The 21,593-nt window shown below is 46.0% G+C and overlaps 1 protein-coding gene across 5 annotated transcripts in view; it reads right to left on the bottom strand.

Annotated features, from left to right (window-relative positions):
- Positions 1-2,202: 2,202 nt before the first annotated feature.
- LOC110512678 (triple functional domain protein) overlaps positions 2,203-21,593 on the bottom strand; it is a 140,342-nt gene continuing 120,951 nt past the window's right edge. For 3 of the 5 annotated variants that reach the window (XM_036971423.1, XM_036971428.1, XM_036971437.1), the window contains 21 exons: positions 17,498-17,781; positions 17,163-17,333; positions 14,503-14,598; positions 13,964-14,112; positions 13,691-13,757; positions 13,228-13,331; positions 13,058-13,127; positions 12,740-12,829; positions 12,412-12,555; positions 12,162-12,239; positions 11,548-11,739; positions 11,180-11,357; positions 10,106-10,899; positions 8,868-9,115; positions 8,510-8,651; positions 8,170-8,197; positions 6,169-6,331; positions 5,876-5,997; positions 5,462-5,741; positions 5,020-5,158; positions 2,203-4,850 (listed from right to left, as the gene is read on the bottom strand). In XM_036971423.1, the coding sequence (XP_036827318.1) occupies positions 4,293-4,850; positions 5,020-5,158; positions 5,462-5,741; positions 5,876-5,997; positions 6,169-6,331; positions 8,170-8,197; positions 8,510-8,651; positions 8,868-9,115; positions 10,106-10,899; positions 11,180-11,357; positions 11,548-11,739; positions 12,162-12,239; positions 12,412-12,555; positions 12,740-12,829; positions 13,058-13,127; positions 13,228-13,331; positions 13,691-13,757; positions 13,964-14,112; positions 14,503-14,598; positions 17,163-17,333; positions 17,498-17,781 (4,097 nt within the window). In that variant the 3' untranslated portion in view covers positions 2,203-4,292. Of the gene's footprint in view, positions 4,851-5,019; positions 5,159-5,461; positions 5,742-5,875; positions 5,998-6,168; positions 6,332-8,169; positions 8,198-8,509; positions 8,652-8,867; positions 9,116-10,105; positions 10,900-11,179; positions 11,358-11,547; positions 11,740-12,161; positions 12,240-12,411; positions 12,556-12,739; positions 12,830-13,057; positions 13,128-13,227; positions 13,332-13,690; positions 13,758-13,963; positions 14,113-14,502; positions 14,599-17,162; positions 17,334-17,497; positions 17,782-21,593 lie in introns of those variants that run through there. The other 2 variants (XM_036971436.1, XM_036971442.1) reach the window with 2 other exon arrangements.

Here is a 21,593-nt window from a genome sequence, read left to right as displayed (position 1 = left end):
CCTCCTGCCGGCCGTCTCAGGCCGCTTCCCATTCCCTCTCGACCGTGGTCTCACATCGCCTTAGATTTTGTCACCGGACTGCCTTCGTCAGCGGGGAAGACTGTTATTCTTACGGTTGTCGACAGGTTCTCTAAGGCGGCTCATTTTATTCCCCTTGCTAAGCTTCCTTCTGCTAAAGAGACGGCACAAATCATCATCGAGAATGTTTTCAGAATTCATGGCCTTCCGTCAGACGTCGTTTCGGACAGAGGTCCGCAATTCACGTCTCAATTTTGGAGGGAGTTTTGCCGTTTGATTGGGGCTTCCGTCAGTCTCTCTTCCGGCTTTCACCCCCAGTCTAACGGTCAAGCAGAACGGGCCAATCAGACTATTGGTCGCATCTTACGCAGTCTTTCTTTTCGCAACCCTGCGTCTTGGTCAGAACAGCTCCCCTGGGCAGAATACGCCCACAACTCGCTTCCTTCGTCTGCGACCGGGCTATCTCCTTTTCAGAGTAGCCTCGGGTACCAGCCTCCGCTGTTCTCATCTCAGTTCGCCGAGTCCAGCGTCCCCTCCGCTCAGGCTTTTGTCCAACGTTGCGAGCGCACCTGGAAGAGGGTCAGGTCTGCACTTTGCCGTTATAGGGCGCAGACTGTGAGAGCTGCTAATAAGCATAGAACTAAGAGTCCTAGATATTGTCGCGGTCAGAGAGTTTGGCTCTCCACTCAGAACCTTCCCCTTAAGACCGCTTCTCGCAAGTTGACCCCGCGGTTCATTGGTCCGTTCCGTATTTCTCAAATCATTAACCCTGTCGCAGTGCGACTTCTTCTGCCGCGATATCTTCGTCGCGTCCACCCGGTCTTCCATGTCTTCTGTGTCAAGCCCGTTCTTCGCGCCCCCGCTCGTCTTCCCCCCCCCCCCCATCCTTGTCGAGGGCGCACCCATCTACAGGGTCCGTAGGATTTTGGACATGCGTCCTCGGGGCCGTGGTCATCAGTACCTAGTAGATTGGGAGGGGTACGGTCCTGAGGAGAGGAGTTGGGTTCCCTCTCGGGACGTGCTGGACCGTGCGCTGATCGATGATTTCCTCCGTTGCCGCCAGGCTTCCTCCTCGAGTGCGCCAGGAGGCGCTCGGTGAGTGGGGGGGTACTGTCATGTACTGTCATGTTGTGTCTTGTTTCTGTCCTTTCTCTTCACCCTGTCTCCCTCTGCTGGTCGTGTTAGGTTACCTTTTCTCCCCCTCTTTCCCCCAGCTGTTCCTTGTCTCCTCCTAACTACCTCGTCACCCCTTTTCCCACCTGTTCCCTTTTTCCCTCTGATTAGTCCTCTATATCTCTCTCTGTTTCTGCTCCTGTCTTTGTCGGATTCTTGTTTGTGTTTTTCATGCCTGAACCAGACTATCGTCATGTTTGCTGCAACCTTGTCCTGTCCTGTCGGAATCTGCCGGTCCATCTGAGCCTGCCTATGTTTGGTTATTAAAGAAGCTCTGTTTACGTTAATTCGCTTTTGGGTCCTCATTCACGCACCATAACACATCCAGTCACGACAAAGATACAGGTGTCCTTCCTAACTCAGTTGCCAGAGAGGAAGGAAACCGCTCAGGAATTTCACCATGAGGCCAATGGTGACTTTAAAACAGTTAGAGTTTAATGGCTGTGATATGGAAAAACTGAGGATGGTTACTCCACAATACTAACCTAAATGAAAAGATAGAAGCCTGTATAGAATAAAAATGACTCCAAAACATGCATTATGTTTGCAATAAGGCACTTAATTAAAACTGCAAAAAATGTGCCAAAGAAATCCAACACAACACATCACTGAGTACCACGCTTCATATTTTCAAGCATGTTGGTGGCTGCATCATGTTATGGGTATGCTGGTCATAGGCAAATATTGTACAATCCAGGTGTGCAAAGCTCTTAAGAGACGCACCCAGAAAGAGTCACAGCTGTAATCGCTGCCAAATGTGATTCTAACATGTATTGACTCAGGGGTGTGAATACTTATGTAAATGAGATATTTCTGTATTTAATTTTCAATACATTTGCACAAATTTCAAAAAACATGTTAATGGGGTATTGTGTGTAGATGGGTGAGAAGAAAATATTTGTAATCAATTTTTGAATTCAGGCTGCAACACAACAACATGAATAAGTCATGGGGTATGAATAATTTCTGAAGGCATTGTACATACATAAATACTAGAAAAACTTCCAAGGGTATGTTCCATATGTTTAATGGCAAAATAACTGAGGACTAAATCAAATATTTACAGCAAGTAATGTGTAAACAATTTCTGTACAAAGAAATATACATGCAAAAGTAAAAATAAGTAATTTAACATTCAAAATAACGTAGTATGTATCAAATATGATGAGGTTACATCCAGGTTCCCATGTTCGTCGTCCATGTCTGTACAGCTTTACACATGAATAAATAAGAGGACATGGGACTGTACAGGTTAACAGACACATTCATTGTATCACTGTGACTACTGCCTTGACATGAAACTCTGATAACCTTTTCAAGCTTAAAAGGAAATACAGCTACTTCGTCCGCCTCTCCAGATCAATTGACTGGCACTTTAAAATCAGTTGGAATTCATACAATGATTAATTCACTGAAAACAGCTCGGTCATGGTCACTCTCAGATAAAGGTTAGGGTAATAGTGCCGCAACGTCCATGCACAATTATTGTAACGCTGGTACAATGTTGTGGGTATTTTTTCCCCCCTTCAAACCAAAGGCTCGGCAAAGAATGCTATCCCAAGTTTCAGTTAAACCAAGATGTTGATCATTGCAACACAATGTCTAGCGAAATACATAACTTAAAAAGTCAAACAAACTTACACAGCAATCACCACTTTGTGCACAGCTTGAGAAGAGAAGTGTTTGAAATGTTAATTAGGTAAGCAGTAACAACAACTCTACGTTCTTACAACGCTAATAAATAAAGCCACTGTGAACCAATGTAAACATCTCTAGGTTCAGCATGGTTTTCATAACTTAACATGGTACATTATATAACACATTTAAAGAGAGTAAAGTACACTAAACTTTGGTATAGTTACAGAAAATAAAACAAAAACAATGACAAACTGAAAGCATAAGTGCCAAAATCGTTTCAAATCTTTTTTCTTATTTTACATTATTTGCAAAACCTGCATTTTAGGTTACCAAGATATTAATACTGAACTTAATACGGAAAAGAGTAACACAATACATACATCTACTGCAGTACCAGGTACGTACATGCCTTTTTAGATTACGGGTACAACACATGTCTTCACATATAGTTGCATACATGTTAAAGCTGCAACATTGCACATGAGAAATGAACACAAAATACGAGTGCATTTCTAGAAGTATTTCTGGTAGTGAGGGTTTAAGTATTTTGATTGGCATGAGGAGGAGCTGGTCTCCCTCACACCTCTCTTCCATTGGCAGGACTTACTACTCAGCTAATGAAACAGCGTTTGAGACAAATTCTTCAAAATGAGAATGAAGGCAGGAACACATTATTTACAAAGTAAGGCGGATGTATCAGAAATCTAAAGAGCTTTTCCAATAGTGTTATAGCTTTTTGTTGTTTGTTTGCTTGTTTATTTATTTCTCTGCTGAGGTCTGACTAAAATAACATAATTGTACTAACTGTTACGGGTCCATACAATAGCAAGGCCAGAACAAAGCATTTGCCGATTTATTGTATGTTAATCAACCACAACTACAATGAGTTTGGTCTCCAACTGGTTCTAGAAGTAGTGTTCTGAAGCAACGACCCTGTGAGGGTCGGTGGTGCTTTGTTCATATGTCGCATTCATTTTTGTTTTCATTCTTTTTAATAACCTTTGTTTTTTCAAAGGTATATGAATAAAGACATTTCTTTGTTTCTTCACTATACATTTCCTTTACAAAAAGTAATCTCTCATTACAAAAACAATTTTCTTATATTCAACCAAAAGCAACCCGATATTACAGTATCGGTTTGTAATACTATCCAAACAAGGCTTGCTCTCACTGGCTCTCGAGAAAGCTTTGTTCTCCCTGTTAGTCAAGTTTGAAATACTTTCAAATAGTTTACTTTTGTGCAGGCATATAGCCATCATCCATACAAAGGTGGGGATGGAAGGGAAGTATCTAAATCTCTTGGGGGGGGTATATCTCAGTCACAAATATTCAAAGCCGTCAGCAGACAGCAGCAGCAGGATGCTGGGTAAAATAGTTCTAAGGAAGTGGCGTAGTTGGCTGAGGGAGGATGAGATCATCATTGTGACTCTGTGGTTTCTGGGTACTGTAGTCCTCTAACCTGCTTATATCTGGTTGAGGAGTCTGCTGTGAAGGAAGGTCTTGATGCTGCCCACGGGCCTAACGTCGTTCTGGTGTTTCCGCCGCTCTATGAAGGAGATGAGTCTGGAGGTGTCGATGCACCCTGGGTGCTGGTTTTGATGCTGGTGGGAGTCCCACGGCTGCAGCCAGGGCTGCTGAAGGCAAGCGGCGGCCGAAGGTCTCTGGTCCGGCTCGCCCTGTAGCAGGAGACACACAAAGTCCCTAGCCGCCTGGCTCACACCCTGGAAGTAGTCCTGGGGGAAGCTGAAGTCCAGACGACAGATGTTCAGGCATGTCTCCTCAGCGCTCTCGTCCAGGAAGGGAGATGCCCCGCTCAATACCACATATGTTACAACCCCCAGGCTCCAGAGGTCAGAAGTCAGGGTGACGGGCTGGCCCAGCACCAGCTCCGGGGCTGAGAACTCTGGGCTGCCCAGTAGAGGGTGGATGTAGTGGCCGCTGTTCAGCTGGACGGCGTCTCCGAAGTCTGTCAGCTTGACCACGGGCTGGGCAGAGTTCTGCTCCACTAACACGTTCTCAGGCTAAAGGGATACACACCGATACCCACGCACATACACGCAAAGAAAGATATGATTAAGAATTTACCCATGATGGGAGTATTAGCTTTGCTTAAGAACAATCAGTTAGACATCATACAGTACACAATCACATTTAACTCCTGCTCTATATGTTACAGTCTTTGTGACTCACCTTCAAGTCCAAGTGAGCTATCCTCCAGCTATGCAGGTAGTGTAAAGCTTCTAGAATGTCCCTAAGGTACAAGGCCACCTTCTCTTCAGTGAGGTTACCCCAGCTGACTATGTAGTCCAGGAGACGGCCTTGATCAGCCCTGCAGACACAAAGCACCAGAGCACCAGAGAGAGACATTAGCCCACCGATATGGTAGATGTACAAGAGGGCTGCTTGAACATGATTAAAAAGCACAACACAGTAAATAAATATATACAGTAATATATTGTTCAAAATGGTAACCAATTCTATTTCAATTCAGGAATTATAAATTCCTCAATAATCATAATACATACAGTGTGTATGTCCCAAATGCTATCTATCCCTCTGTAGGGTACTACTTTTGATCAGTTATAGGGAATAGGGTGCCATTTGGAGCCCATCCGCAGTTTTTCTAACATACATCTCCAGCACTAGCACGTAGCTGGTGGCTGTCTCGAAGGTGTCCAGCAGGCCGACCAGGTGTGGGTGTTCCAGACACTGTAGTATCCTCAGTTCCTGGAGCACCTGCTCACGCCGCATCAACCGCTTGTTGACATGTTTGGCTGCCACGGCACGCTTGCTCCCACGCTGGTCACAGCGCTTAGCCACTGAGAACCTCCCCCTGCCCAGTTCTGTGACCTCTGTGTAGAAGGACTCAAAGTTGTTCTTCCAGATCACTTCACTCCCATCGTCAGAGGCCTCTGGGAAAATAGAAACATTGAATGTTAAAATGCAAAAGTACTGAAGAATTCATATACTGTGTGTAAGTAGTGTGAATATAGAGAATATACTGTATCTCCACAGGAGTCTACAACTCAACTCAACAGTGACTAACCTGAGACTCTGAGGCTGGCGGAGGATGACATGCTGCCCACTACGTTGGTGGCAACACAGGTGTACACCCCGTCATCCTCCACAGACACACCCATGATGAGGAGAGTTGCCTCGCCCGTGTCACTGCAGAGAGAGAAGGGAAGTTTCAACAATAGCAACGTTTACTTTAATTAAACTACAACAGAACATTGTCTTCCAACAGCTAAGTCATTCTAACGCGTTGCAATGATCCATGAAGAGTATCTACTAAATGACTAAAATGTAACGTAGAATGTCATCACTGCCGGTGTGTACCTGTAGGTGATGCTGTAGTGTCCGTCGTTGCTCAGAGTGCTGTGGTCAGGTCCTCTCCAGGTGACCGAGGCTTTGGGTCTTCCACAGACCTTACTCCTCAGAGTGACACTCTCCCCAAGGTCACAGGTCACATCACTCAGGGGCAGCAGGAACTCTGGGGGTACTACAGAGGTGACAGACAGACAGAGAACACGTGAGTTTGACTGTGTCACATGCTACAGTTGAAGTCGGAAGTTTACATACACCTGAGCCAAATACAATTAAACTCAATTTTTCACAATTCCTGAAATTTAATCCTTGTAAAAATTCCCTGTTTTAGGTCAGTTAGAATTACCACTTTATTTTAAGAATGTGAAATGTTAGAATAATAGTAGAGAGAATTATTTATTTCAGATTTTATTTCTTTCATCACGTTCCCAGTGGGTCAGAAGTTTACATACACTCAATTAGTATTTGGTAGCATTGCCTTTAAATTGTTTAACTTGGGTCAAACATTTCGGGTAGCCTTCCACAAGCTTCCCAGAATAAGTTGGGTGAATTTTGGCCCATTCCTCCTGACAGAGCTGGTGTAACTGAGTCCGGCAAGTAGGCCTCCTTACTCAAACACGCTTTTTCAGTTCTGCTCACAAATTTTATAGTATGCTTGGGGTCATTGTCCATTTGGAAGACCCATTAACGACCAAGCTTTAACTTCCTGACTGATGTCTTGAGATGTTGCTTCAATATATCCACATAATTTTCCTCCCTCTTGATGCCATATATTTTGTGAAGTTCACCAGTCCCTCCTGCAGCAAAGCACCCCCACAACATGATGCTGCCACACCCGTGCTTCATGGTTGGGATGGTGGTCTTCGGCTTGCAAGCCTCCCCCTTTTTCCTGCAAACATAACGATGGTCATCATGGCCAAACAGTTCTATTTTTGTTTCATCAGACCAGAGGATATTTCTCCAAAAAGTATGACCTTTGTCCCCATGTGCAGTTGCAAACCATAGTCTTTTTTATGGCGGTTTTGGAGCACTGGCTTGTTCCTTGCGGAGTGGCCTTTCAGGTTATGTCGATATATGACTCGTTTTACTGTGGATATAGATACTTTTGTACCTGTTTCCTCCAGCATCTTCACAAGGTCCTTTGCTGTTCTGGGACTGAACTACGTTCATCTCTAGGAGACAGAACACGTCTCCTTCCTGAGCGGTATGACGACTGTGTGGTCCCATGGTGTTTATATTTACGTACTATTGTTTGTACAGATTAATGTGGTACCTTCAAGCGTTTGGAAATTACTCCCAAGGATGAACCAGACTTGTGGAGGTCTACAATTTTTTTTCTGAGGTCTTGGCTGATTTCTTTTGATTTTCCCATGATGTCAAGCAAAGAGACACTGAGTTTGAAGGTAGGCCTTGAAATACATCCACAGGTACACCTCCAATTGACTCAAATTATGTCAATTATCCTATCAGAAGATTCTAAAGCAAGGACATAATTTTCTGGAATTTTCCGAGCTGTTTAAAGGCACAGTCAACTTAGTGTATGTAAACTTCTGACCCACTAGAATTGTGATACAGTGAATTATAAGTGAAATAATCTGTCTGTAAACAATTGTTGCCAAAACTATAGTTTGTTAACAAGAAATGTGTGGAGTGGTTGAAAAATAAGTTTTAATGACTCCAACCTAAGTGTATGTAAACTTCCTACTTCAACTGTAACTAGCCTTGCGATATACTAGCGTCCTGTCCATGGGGTGTACTTTCTTTTTCAAGCTGCCTCACGCTACAGAAACAGGAGACAGGCTCCTTGCCCTACACACTGCTCTGGCTCGGAGGATACTTACATGCAAACTACACAATCCCACATCTGAGCTACCCAATAGACAATAGAAAGCATGCAGTACAATACAAAACAATAAAAACTTGTCTTATTGAACCCCTACTATGTGAAAAAATTGATGTTATTAATTTACTGTATAGTAAAGCCCAAGCAAAAGCATTTAAATATATACATACCCTCATAGATGTAGTTGGGGTTTAAAAGCTGAAAGAAAAAATATGAACACAAATGTTTCTTCTCCAAATTAGTTTGACCACACATACATTAAATAATTACAACATGAATCCATTAAATTAGGTTAATGTAGAGGGGCTTTAGATCTTACAGCCATACCGAGGTTAATGTAGAGGGGCTTTAAGTCTTACAGCCATACTGAGGTTAATGTAGAGGGGCTTTAAGTCTTACAGCCATACTGAGGTTAATGTAGAGGGGCTTAAGTCTTACAGCCATACTGAGGTTAATGTAGAGGGGCTTTAAGTCTTACAGCCATACAGGTGATTATCAAATCAACTCTACCTTTACAGAAACTTTATTAGTCAGACAGTCTTGAGACTTGCGATAGCCGTTTTCCATCTTATTTTCCTTCCTGGTCTCCTTGTCTCTCTTCTCAGACTTTCTCCTGATGCGGAGTGCTGTGTGCCATGAGGATGACTTCCTGCTCCAGTCAAGAGAACGAGAAAGAAAGGGGAAAAGAGAGAGAGAAAGAAAAAGGAAGAGAAAAATGTAACTTGTAACTTCTACATCTTTGTCTACCGTTTCACTTTTATGATTGCAGAGCTCATGATGTGAACATGGAAATGTCTTTGGGATGATTAAGCTTTTCATTAATTCATTCAAGTTGGTACATGGAGTAGCAGCAGTGTCTGTCTCTTACTTGATGGTTCCTTCGGGGAGGTCGGGGATGATGGTGGAGGTGTGACCCAGTACGTAGCCGGGGATCCAGCCCTCGGCGGCAGGGCCCTGCTCGGTGGCAGCCCGGAACACCAGGAACATGTTCTGCTGATTGGAGGCCAGCATCTGGACCACCTCGCCCTGGGAAACACTGATCTCATCCTCCTTCAGGGCCACGTAGTCCTGGGTCACCAGCATGGTGCTGATGCTGCTGCTACTACTGCTTTCACTCTGGAGGAGGGGGAGGCAGGGGAGGATGAGAGAGAGACAGACAGACAGAATTATGTGATAATGACTCTAAAAGACAAATTCAAATGTTACTGATTTGACAGCACATGAGCATCCTGTTGTTCAGCTGTTTATATGCTAGAGCTCATACACAAAGAAGGACTAATTTCAAAGCATTCATTACAAAAGGTTCATAAAGTAGAGTGACATCTGATTCCTACATATCTCATAACTAGACCTTCTCATTTGTAGAAGCGAAGACAAGGTATCCAAAGACATTGAGAGTAGAGTGGAAACAGTTTCAGGAGAGAGAGCCTGAAATAAAGTTTGAAGTGAGGCCAAATGGATTTGGTGCGAGTCAAATGTATTCAGGGGCAAGGCAAGGAGAGAACGGGAACAAGGATGTGTCATCAGTCCCACAGAACCAAGACAGAAACGAAGCAGCATGGTCAGAGCAAGAGCTAAGAGAAAACAGGAAAGACGGCAAGCGTTTCTTTTTACATCAGAGCTCCTCTCCTTGCAGGCAGGTGAAGTCAAATATCAATTATATCAGCATTCATTTGCATTTAACCCAGTAAATGCCTCGATGGTTTTTCAGATCAGACCACAATAGCCTGAAGCAAAGGGACAGCAAAAACTCAGGTCGTGTCTAGAAAATGTTAGAGCCAAGACAGAGCTGGGTGTGTGAAGTTAGGGAAACAGAGGCAGAGAGTCATACTGGAAACACTTACCAAGGGAGAGGAGAGGACACCAACATACAGTACAGCAAGAGTTACTGTAGCAGTTAGCTGCTGTACCAACCAAAAACACACTGTTAGTAGAGTCTGAAAGACAGCAGGAAGGATGAAAACTCACACAAATAGGCAAGTTAGTGTACTTAGATAGTTTAGTATGCACTTGTGGTTCAGATGACCCAGGAGAACTTCTGGTCAGCCAGTAAGGTTAGTAGGGACTAAGCCGGACAGAAGCCTGGGACTCGAGTAGGGCTCTTACCCCGTTGCTCTGCATGGACTGTACGGACTGCTCACTGGTGGAGGAGCATGTGCTCATGCGGTCTATATCCTTGCTGTGGGTGGAGTGGCGGTGGCTGTGGCTCTCCTTGTGGCCCAGGGTTGAGTCTCCACTATCACTGTGGTAGGAGAAGGAGCCAGGCCGGCTAGCTGGGGAGGCTGGGACCGCGGTGGACCAGAAAAAGGAGCCTTTCTGGGCTGGGCTGCCCGGGATGAATTCCTCCTTTATGGGGCAGGTCAGTGGAGAGACCGTCCCTACCCGAGGCTTGGCAAGATTCAGAGGGGCCACAGCCAGCCGTGGGATGGGAGTCTGAGGGTCCTCCCCAGGGTAGCTCTCCTTGAAGATGCCCTCAGCAATGCCAAAGGACTTGCCATTGCTGTTGCTGCTGGTTCTGCTGTGGGGCCGGGGACCCTCCAGCACTCGCATCTTGGGGACATCTTGGGGGCCCAGGTCCCCCTCTGCATGGTCAGGAGGGCAGGGGGTCTGGGAGGAGGGGGAGGTGGAGGGGGATTGTCGGGACCACGTACCTGCTGTTCTGTCCGGGCCGTCAGAGCCCGGAGGGTGGTGGTGGTGGACTGGCTGCGGGATACGCGAGGAGGGCTGGGGGATGCGCGAGGGCCGGCGACTCTGGGGGCCACACAGAGAGTTACTCCCAGGGCCAACTGTGGAGCTGCTGCAGCCGCCTCCTGCCAGGCCACTGCTGCTGCTGGGGGCCCCCAGGCCTGCTCCACTTGCACCCACGTGGTTCCTCTGGTACTCTATAGGGGATGTCAGTGCTGGGGGACACAAAGAGAGAGAGAGACAGAGAGAAAGAGTCACCTCAGTGGTATGAGTACACACTGTCTAGCTATGAAACAAAAATATAAAAACATTCTTTGCATTTTGCATTTCAGTACATCATACTATAGTCCATATTATTGTGTGCTCTAAACACTTATTTTCTCAGAATGTTGATACATTCTATGGAGCGGATGACTACACAGGAAGACAGATGAAACATCGTAATCATCTGGGAGAAGCTAGCATAATATCACTGATCCGTGATGTCTTTTTTACCATTGAGAAAGTTGCGCTGGCTCTCCAGGATCTGGGTGATCTGGTGGACCCACATCTGGCTGACTCCAGGGTTGGCTGAGTGCATTACGTAGGTCTCCACACCGCCACTGGATGACCGGGAGGTCAGGGTGAACTTACAGGGGTCGTCTGTGCTCTCCTCCAGGCCCAGCCAGCTCACCTGGACACACACACAAGATACAGGGGAGAGGAGGGGATGTGAGTGTTTTCAGAATCAGACAACTATTCAAACGACTTTGGCCCTTAGGGCAATTACTATCCTAGCAATGTCCAGACCCAAAAAATACATCCACTGTAATATGATCTAAGTGGATTGATTAGGGGAGATGATCACGATCGATGCTCCATACCTTGACACTGTTCTTGAAGAGGTATCCCGGCTGGGAGTAGCCTTTCTTCTTGTCCAGGGGCTCACTGAAGATGACGATCTGTTCGAAGAGGAAGACCCTCCTCTCCTTCATCCTTGTGAGAAGCCCCCCGTCCTGATCTGATACCATGAAGGTGTCCTGGAGCAGCAGTCTGCCTTGGGCCACAATCTTGCCCTGAATGGGGGAATAACAATGTATTGCCTGGCTGGTTAGATAAAGGTTTAAGGCCCAATGCAGCTGTTTTATATCCATATCAAATTATTTCTGGGAAAGTACCATACTGTAATAGATTTCCATTCAAATGGTCAAAAGTAGCTTTTAGCAAAACACTATTTCTCAAGCAAGAATTTAGCTAAGAGTGTCTAGGAGTCATCTAAGTGCATGCTATTACCACATAATACAATGAGTGAAAACAGAGAGAGAGAGAGCAAACCCAAGCCCTTCTCCCATTTATCATATGATCCATGTGACTTAACGGTTGAAATCAAATTCAAATAATCTATTTTGGAGATTTTGTGACCTTCTAAACTGCGCCAGATCGAACTGAAAGACCACATTCTCTATTCCCTGAAGAAGACAAAGCCCGTGAGTCTTACGTCAAAGCCTTGGAGACGCCCAACGTTCATCATGTCGTTGCATCTTTTGGGCACAACACACATGACCTCCACCGCTTTCTGGGAGAAACAGAGAAGATAGAAAACACCATTTTAGAGGGAAAGAAAACATAATCACAGCTTTATAACAAGTATAACTTTTAGGTAAAAACAAAACCAGAGCAATATTAATGCTCGTCCATGCTATTAGGGGTGGAAGGCCATCCAATCAAACCCAGATTGTAGTTCTTACCTCCAGCTCAGTAGTATCTACTGCAGCCTTTTTGGAGAACTTAAGTAAATCCTTCAGTAGGAGCTGGTACTTCATGATGCGCTGCACAGGCTTAATGAGAAGATCAGTGATCTGGAGTCTGTGGCCCAGACGCTGCTTGAACTCCTAAAATATACAGGGAGCCATTAGATTTATTTGCACACAGTAAAAACAAAGGACTGCATAAAAATATAACACAAGGTATGAGAAAAGGAAACAATGAGGCTCTTATGATGAAATATGTGCTCCGTTCGAGACTGGAATAAACCCACTTGCGGGGTATGTGTGGAGGGAGTATGTGTATTCTTACCTCAAAGTAAGTGTCTATGTACTCAGACACGATGTGCTCTGATTTGGGCTTGTTCTGACAGTACACAATGTACATGTGTAACCGTCGCTCCTAGCAGGAAAACAAGGAAACAAAACAAGGGAAATGGTGAGAAAGTGGCATTATGGTCCTTGCTATCCGGAATCCTTGGGATGTCCCTACCCCATTTAATTTCAAATTTAAATTAGGGGTTATGGTTAAGGTTAGGGTTTAGCACTAACCTTGTTATGATGCACAGCACAGTGACATCCACTACAGATGGTATATTTTGGCCAATGAAAACCATCAAATCTCTCTTACTTGTTTTACGAACAGGGGAGCCAGCCTATCAGGGTCCTCCAGGCACTTCTCTAGCTCTCCCAGGAAGAAGCTGTGGCCAATCAGAGAAGAGAATTGTGAGAAATACACTAATATAAAAGTCAATCTAATAATAACGCTAGTACTGTAGGTAGGTACTATTCTCGTCTTACTCTCTATGCCAGTCGTAGATCTGGTGAATATTCCCAAACACTATCTTGTCTTTTCCCCTCATGTCGTCTGGCACGCCGTCCTCCTTCATTTTGCTGATGTAGCCCTGAAGGGGAGATAAGACATTCAGGTGACCACAGGACTATACACAGCACCAAATTCAGCCAATACTATTCCAATGCCCTGTCCACAAACGACCTCTGCCCCTTAGGGCACTTGTGGTGATCTGATCTGATATGTATATGCACTATGTTTAGAGGGCAAGGTGGAGCTGTTACCATATTGCTTTTACCTCTTCAGCTCATTTAGATTCATATGGAGAGCCTAGGGTTGTAAGGATTAGGGATTGTTTTGTGGACGGGACCTAGCACTTTCACCAAGTCTAGAACGTGAACAGAGTGTGATGGAGAGGAGTGAGTCAATGATTATGGGCCTACAGTAAAGTAAGAAACAAGGTGTTCTCACCTCCACCACTGAACCCAGGTCTCTCACGTAGTCCCTCTCTGTCTCCACCAGCTCCAGTAACACATAGCTGTAGGGAAGAGAGGTGAAGTAAACAATGAGGGGATTGTTTAACTAGACCACCATAGGACAGTTTTATCTGATGGCTCAGGGCATATTGTAGGCTGTGAGACCCTAGAAATAGAATGACTAGAAAGGGCCCTTCACAGGTCCACCCATTACGGCCTCATTGGCTTGAATGAGGGGGACCCTTCTAGTCATTCTATTTCTACTCACTGGCGTCTCTTGAGGAAACCCGACTTGCGCTCGTCCATCTCATCGATGGGGGAGGAGGAGGACAGGAGGGAGTTGTCGGAGGGGTTGAGGGAGGGGCTGCTGCTGTCCCCTTGTTCCACAGAGAGAGAGCTGGGACGGTCCTCCAGGGACTGATAGAGAGAGAGAGAGAGAGAGAGAGAGAGAGAGAGAGAGAGAGAGAGAGAGAGAGAGAGAGAGAACTTACTGTATATTCATTGTGCACATGCAATGACTAAGCAGAGCTTCTCCATACAATCACTGTGCGAGCAGAGAGAGCAGTGGTGTTGCTGCTAGGGTGTGACAAAGTTTGGCAGCATTAATGTGCTATGCCAGGTCTTGTGTCTAGAAGCAGTCAGTTGGTGTGGTGACTCAAATGGTTCACAGATGACTGGTGGGCCATGGCACCGTCACACATTCACCCTGGCACCAGACTGGCCTGAGCTGAGCTGGCAGTGCGTGTCTGTGCGTGTGTGTGCGTAACTGACAGCGGTGTGGTAGACAGATGGATAGCTGGGTCTTACCATCTTACTCTTGACCAGCTCCTCGATGGCACTGACCAGCTCAGCCGCACTGGGTGTCTCTGAACTACTGGGTCGGCCCGATAGACGAGAGGCCGCCTGGAAGGGAGGGAGAGAGACAGAGGGACAGTGACAGAGAGAGACACAGACAGAGAGAGGCAGACAGCGACATAGAAAGGAAAGAGAGCGTGAGAGAGAGAGACAGAGAAAGTAGAGAGAGCGTGAGAGAGAGACAGAGAAAGTAGAGAGAGCGTGTGAGAGAGAGAGACAGAGAAAGTAGAGAGAGCGTGTGAGAGAGAGAGACAGAGAAAGTAGAGAGAGCGTGAGAGAGAGACAGAGAAAGTAGAGAGAGCGTGTGAGAGAGAGAGAGAAAGTAGAGAGAGCGTGAGAGCGAGAGAGAGAACATGAAAGAAAGAACCAAAGAAAGTAAAGAAAGTGTGAGAGCGAGAAAGAGAGACAGAAAGAGAGAGAGGTGTGTATGGTTCAATATTAAAATCTAATCAAATGTTATTTGTCACATGTGCCAAATATAACATACCTTACAGTGAAATGCTTACTTACAAGCCCTTAACCAAAAATACAGTTTTAAGTTAAAAAAACAAAAAAAACATTTGGATGGGTGGGTCTTACCATCTTACTCTTTACAGTGATGTTTACAATCTACATTTGATTAATATTTTCAGTAAAGTATTTGTCACTGTATTAAATATTTTTCTACATATTACAGCACATGATGACATCACTGCATCATACATTCATTTCTTAGAGAAGCTCACCATTGACGTGTTTTGACACCGCCCAGCATTCCAAATGGGTGTGGTCTCCCTAATCAGGGCCAAATAGGGGTCTAATGGGGGCCAGGCTAGCATGGAGGATACAGGGGACGAGGTGGGGGTTGGGGTTGGTTGGAGCAAGCTTCTGAGCACTGGCACCACAGTGGAGCATATGACTGAACAATGTACATGTGCTTTTAAATACTCCATTACAACAGGGGTAAACCGGGCAACAGGCCAGTCACAAGCACAGCTAGTCTGGCTAAACAATAGCAACAGGCTAAACTAAACAAGGCCAGGTCTTTAAAGGGGTAGTCAGTCAGTTCTAGTCAAACTTCACTAACTACAGCAAATTGAGTATTTGTCACATCCGCAACAATAGTCCTAGAAAAACATAGGGCAGCGAGGGTGAGGAGATAGCATGACAGGATGGATGGGAAGTAAAATAACGACTGGGCTGGTTGGTTGGTTGATTGGGGGAGTGTGACTAGAGCGTAGGCAGTTACATGGAGAGGTACGAGGGTGAGGAGATAGCATGACAGGATGGATGGGAAGTAAAATAACGACTGGGCTGGTTGGTTGGTTGTGGGAGTGTGACTAGAGCGTAGGCAGTTACATGGAGAGGTACGAGGGTGAGGAGATAGCATGACAGGATGGATGGGAAGTAAAATAAAGACTGGGCTGGTTGGTTGGTTGGATGGGGGAGTGTGACTAGAGCGTAGGCAGTTACATGGAGAGGTACGAGGGTGAGGAGATAGCATGACAGGATGGATGGGAAGTAAAAAAAAGACTGGGCTGGTTGGTTGGTTGGTTGTGGGAGTGTGACTAGAGCGTAGGCAGTTACATGGAGAGGTACGAGGGCGAGGAGATAGCATGACAGGATGGATGGGAAGTAAAATAAAGACTGGGCTGGTTGGTTGGTTGGATGGGGGAGTGTGACTAGAGCGTAGGCAGTTACATGGAGAGGTACGAGGGTGAGGAGATAGCATGACAGGATGGATGGGAAGTAAAATAAAGACTGGGCTGGTTGGTTGGTTGGATGGGGGAGTGTGACTAGAGCGTAGGCAGTTACATGGAGAGGTACGAGGGTGAGGAGATAGCATGACAGGATGGATGGGAAGTAAAATAAAGACTGGGCTGGTTGGTTGGTTGATTGGGGGAGTGTGACTAGAGCGTAGGCAGTTACATGGAGAGGTACGAGGGTGAGGAGATAGCATGACAGGATGGATGGGAAGTCAAATAAAGACTTGGCTGGTTGGTTGGTTGGATGGGGGAGTGTGACTAGAGCGTAGGCAGTTACATGGAGAGGTACGAGGGTGAGGAGATAGCATGACAGGATGGATGGGAAGTAAAATAAAGACTGGGCTGGTTGGTTGGTTGGATGGGGGAGTGTGACTAGAGCGTAGGCAGTTACATGGAGAGGTACGAGGGTGAGGAGATAGCATGACAGGATGGATGGGAAGTAAAATAAAGACTGGGCTGGTTGGTTGGTTGGATGGGGGAGTGTGACTAGAGCGTAGGCAGTTACATGGAGAGGTACGGAAACTGAGACAAAACAGAGGCAGAACAAAAATCAACATAATGCTATGGTAAAGTTAAAGCAAAGTTAAGAAAGAAGAGAAAATGATATTAGTGTCAAAGAAACGCATGTCGCTCTAGTTACAATAACTGTTCTGTGATGATGAATGAATGAAGCTAAACTGCATAGGTATAAAATATCTACCTCTTCAGACAAACTGGTCTAAAAAAAATACATTCATTGATTTACCAATGTCTCTTTTTATTTTCCAAAATATCTTACAGGAAAGACAATTGTCCCCTCTTTGATATACTCTAACTAAACATCATGGAGGCCTGTTAGGTGTGTGTGTGTGTGTGTGTCCGTCTCACCTTGTCGTCCTGAGAGTCAGCCTGCAGCAGGCTGTGTTGTTGGATAGCCATGGGGGGAGGCAGGGGTACAGCATCAGCCCCCTCCTCTCCCTCCTCCTCCCCACAGCTCTGCATCCCAGAGGAGGAGGACTTGGACAGAGTCCCACTGCTCAGCCCCTCGTTCCTCATCCTCTGTAGAGGGACAACGACAACAGAGCTTACAACTACATAGAACACAATCGGCTCAAAATAAATGAGAGAAGGAAATTAGGGAGATATTTAATGTTGAACAGGTAATGTAAAAGAGAAAGAAAGGAAGTGATATATGAGTGATAGAGGTGACCAATTGAACGGACCTCCTCGATGGTCTCGTCCTGTGGCGTGGCGGCATTGTCGTCCGAGTCTTTCTGGGAGCCGGCGGAGTCTGCGTTCTTGCTGCGTCCGTCGCGGTTCTTCTTGTGCTTGTGGGCCAGCTTCTTGACGTGTCCATCGGCCTTGCCGCTGCTCAGGCGCCTCACTGGGCTGGTCAGCCACTTCCTCAGCGTGTTGCCCGGTCGCTTGGGCCCTGGGGAGCTGTGGAAGCCCAGGGTGTGGCTGGTGCCAGGCTGGATGGCATCGTTACTGGACACAGACAGGGTGTCTGCAGGCGGAGAGGCATGGAGAGAGAGAAAAAGAGAAAGAGAGAGAGAGAGAGAGAGAGAGAGAGAGAGAGAGAGAGAGAGAAGGAGAGGTCAGTCAGAGCACAGTATCCTGGGAATGGATCTGAATTCAGCTATGAAGGTACCAATGAGATTAGGTGCACTTTTGCAAGGTACTTCATTACCTAGGAGGCATAATTCTTTATGTATATATACTCAGACATTCCATTTTAGTACATGATGGTTAGAGTGGAGCATCGCATCCTAACATTGCGTGTCCACCCTCTGCACTGAAGCGTCTATCGATAGATATTCCTCCTATGAAAGTGAACTGGAAGATCCTCCTTTTAAAAACTGTGGCATACTCAACATTATATAAAAGTTGCATAAGCTTGCATAAATTCTGTGTGTGTGTGTGTGTGTGTGTGTGTGTGTGTGTGTGTGTGCATCTACTTTAGGCTGAATGCCCACCACCTCCCTCTCCTGTGGTTCTATCTCCCCTGAGAGGTGTGGGAGAGGACCTTGGGCTGAGGCTGTGGGTTTAAATGTGGTGCAGTGTGGGGTGCTTCTGCTGATGCAAACTGAGGGATGCTACTCAGGGTGGATAGATTGCCCAGGTCCCGGCTTCACAGAAATGTTGTATCCTTCAAAAACAGGTTGAGCCAAAGGTTTGTCTATAGGGGCTCGCCTCATATGTTGACGGAGATGACCGAACTGAACTTCTGATGAATAGACGGAGACGTAGTGCATTCTCCATGTGTTTCTTCTGTCTCTGTGTGGCCAGGTTCTTAGCCCACTGACGGCAGTAGAGTCAAGTGACCAGTGAGGTGACCTCTGTGTTCTCAGCGGTTGGTTCTGTCTCTGTGTGGCCGGGTTCTTAGCCCACTGACGGCAGTAGAGTAAAGTGACCAGTGAGGTGACCTCTGTGTTCTCAGCGGTTGGCTCTGTCTCTGTGTGGCCGGGTTCTTAGCCCACTGACGGCAGTAGAGTAAAGTGACCCGTGAGGTGACCTCTGTGTTCTCAGCGGTTGGCTCTGTCTCTCAGTGAACTGAACTCTGTGTTACCAGATCCTCCTACTGATCTGGTCTAACCACAACAGCTTCTGACAGGGCATGATGACCATCCTGGAAGGGTCAGGGTTCCCCAACAGTGCACCCACTCGCTCAGTAAAAATAACATGTACCTACAGTATGCTGCCATGAGAAAAGATGACAGGCCTTTTAAAGAATCTTAGGACTTCTAACACTGAGAAATGAATCAATTCAAAACAACAACATATGACCTGAGAAATCTCTAACAATCCTATACAAATCTGAGTGGGATAGAAGGTGATGGTTCTGAATTGACCCCATGATTATCATGTACTGATCAGGCCTTTGGCATTGACTGATCACACACGCATTATCTTGCTGATACAAAGATTGAACAGGGTGCTGCTGCACTAGTGCATCGTATATGGTAGAGTGGGTCTCAGCAAGGAGAGAGGAGTGTGTGACTTTTCTTTTTAAATTTGTACAGTGAGACTCGGGTCAAAGGGAGGATTCACCCATGGCCATGTCGAAAGGGGTTCTCTTAGCAGCCAAAGAGCAATCTCAGGAGATGTTCTCAAGCCAGGCCATGAATGATTTCATGAAGTCTCTACAGCTGTTTTCCTAAAGCCATAGCACAGTAAATTACTTCCATACTGTTTCAAAATGTTGCGCAAACAAGTCAGGCTGAATAGTGCGCCAGATGAAAGACAGTGTATGAATAGAGTTAATAACCTTCCCTTCAGTTCCAGATGTATTTGATACTATGTTGGACTATGTTGTTTTAAGACGTGTTTGAATAGACAGTTTTAATTCATCTTTCCAGGTGGCACTATATTTGCTACAATCGTTTTGATGTGCATGCAAGGGTGCCATTTTCACAAAATGATTCAAGGTGTCATTTGACTGCTTTATGATGTCACAATAGGTTTTCTGGCTCAGGCTCTGATACTCAGACAGGGTTGGATTGTGACATCATGACAGTCTAATGATGTCAAATGACACTCAAATGATGTCACAATTGGACTGCTGAGGGTGATCTGAGACTGACACTTTCCCAGGCCTTCATTCGTTCCTCAGACACGGTTGGATCAGACTGACTTATCTCTAGACCTACAAATAGCCCAGGAGCAAATAAGCCCAGGATCCATTTGGGGCTACTTCATCCTCACTTTCGGGCTTACTTCTTCTCAAGATGGTGTGCATTGACATTGGCGTGCAGCACTGCAAACTCCCAACCTGGTCCAGAGTTGGCATGGATATCACACCAGACGAGTTGAGACATGTGGTGGAGAGAAAGGAGGAGTACAACACATCCATCCTGGACTCCATAACCATGCCTGAAGTGGACTGCACCATGCTGGTCCTCGGGGGGGCCTTTCTGGCCATCTGCTTGGTTTGCCTGTGGCTCAGCAGGAGGAAGTGGACAAGGCAAGGCCAAGGGAAGGGAGAACTGCTCCAGTGCCAGGCTAAAGGTGACAGCAACAAGGCTTTGCTGATGATGGAGCTTCAGGAGAAGGTTCTGCTGAGGATGGAGGGCATGGAGCAGCGCCTCGACGCCATGGAGGACTTCATCAGGTCAGTCTCAACTCTTAGCCTCATGCGTAACAAAATCGATCATGTCAACTATAGATAAGGGCCAGAACTCACTTCCATATAAGATGAAATTGAAGGTTAAAATGTTCATCTCATAGCAACATGTATTAATAGACCACACTGATTGGTACGTTTTGTCTTGTGCCTTCCTTAGCTGCATGGGGAAGAAGAGGACCACGGAGAAGACAATGTACAGCAAGCAGGAGGCTGCTGGTGACAAGAGCAAAAGGGATGCCCTGCGCTTCTCTGACTGCTCTGACAACTCCAACTAATGTCTCAATACCTCAAGACCTGTTTATGGACACTGTGCATTTCTTTAAAAATACATTCAACTGATTTGAAAATAAAAGAGGTGAAATTGAAAAAACACTTTTCCTCTCCTCTTCTCACTCTGTGGGGAATAGCATTGTATGTAGTTACAGTATATTCTAATAAGACACTTCACATGTGGGTCTTTCGTGACAGTGAACATGTGTGTCACAGGGTGGGGTGGATGGGGGGGGGGGGGGTTGAGGGGGATCACAGTCCTTAGTTAAAATGGCTTCAGGAGACCTATATATTGTAGTGCAATATCCTGCTGATATAAAGCATGTGTTCACTCTACTCTCGGTCTAACCCAGCTGTGGGAGTCCGAGCCAGAGAGCCTGAGAAGATGAGGTGTTCACACAGCCCTGTACTCTAAGTCTGCAGGGGAGAACCAAGGGCTTTCAAGAGACGTATAAATAACTCATAGCAGCCTACCATGAAAACCTGACTCCATTTATCAAATGTGTCACAATATTACTGACATAAAGAAGGAGCCATTACGGGCTGTTTCAGTCATGCTTCAGGGTCCTATTGACCAAGTGGAGCAGTAGAAGGCTAGCAGGACCATGTGTTACAGTAACACTGGATGTGTACAGCAGACTATGCCAGACCCACTAGGCAGACACCTCCAGGCCAGCCCAGCTGTACACAACCCCATCCTCCATTCTGAGAGGAGGAAGGAAACAGGCATCAAATCTCCACCTGAACAAACCTAGCCTTCTAGTACACCACAGAGACAGGGTTCAGTGTGTCCCTCCCCACAGGCCCACCTTCCCTCTACTTACCTGAGGGAAGTACACTCATGCCACGGTGCCCAGTAAAACTTTCCTTCCCTCTAATACTGTGCAGAGCTGTCGCACAGTGTATCAGTGTGATTACATTGA

The sequence above is a fragment of the Oncorhynchus mykiss genome, chromosome 3, assembly GCF_013265735.2.
Source record: "Oncorhynchus mykiss isolate Arlee chromosome 3, USDA_OmykA_1.1, whole genome shotgun sequence".
Lineage (NCBI taxonomy): Eukaryota > Metazoa > Chordata > Actinopteri > Salmoniformes > Salmonidae > Oncorhynchus > Oncorhynchus mykiss.
The sequence above is the reverse complement of the archived record's forward strand: the minus strand, read 5'-3'. Positions and strand labels throughout refer to the sequence as shown.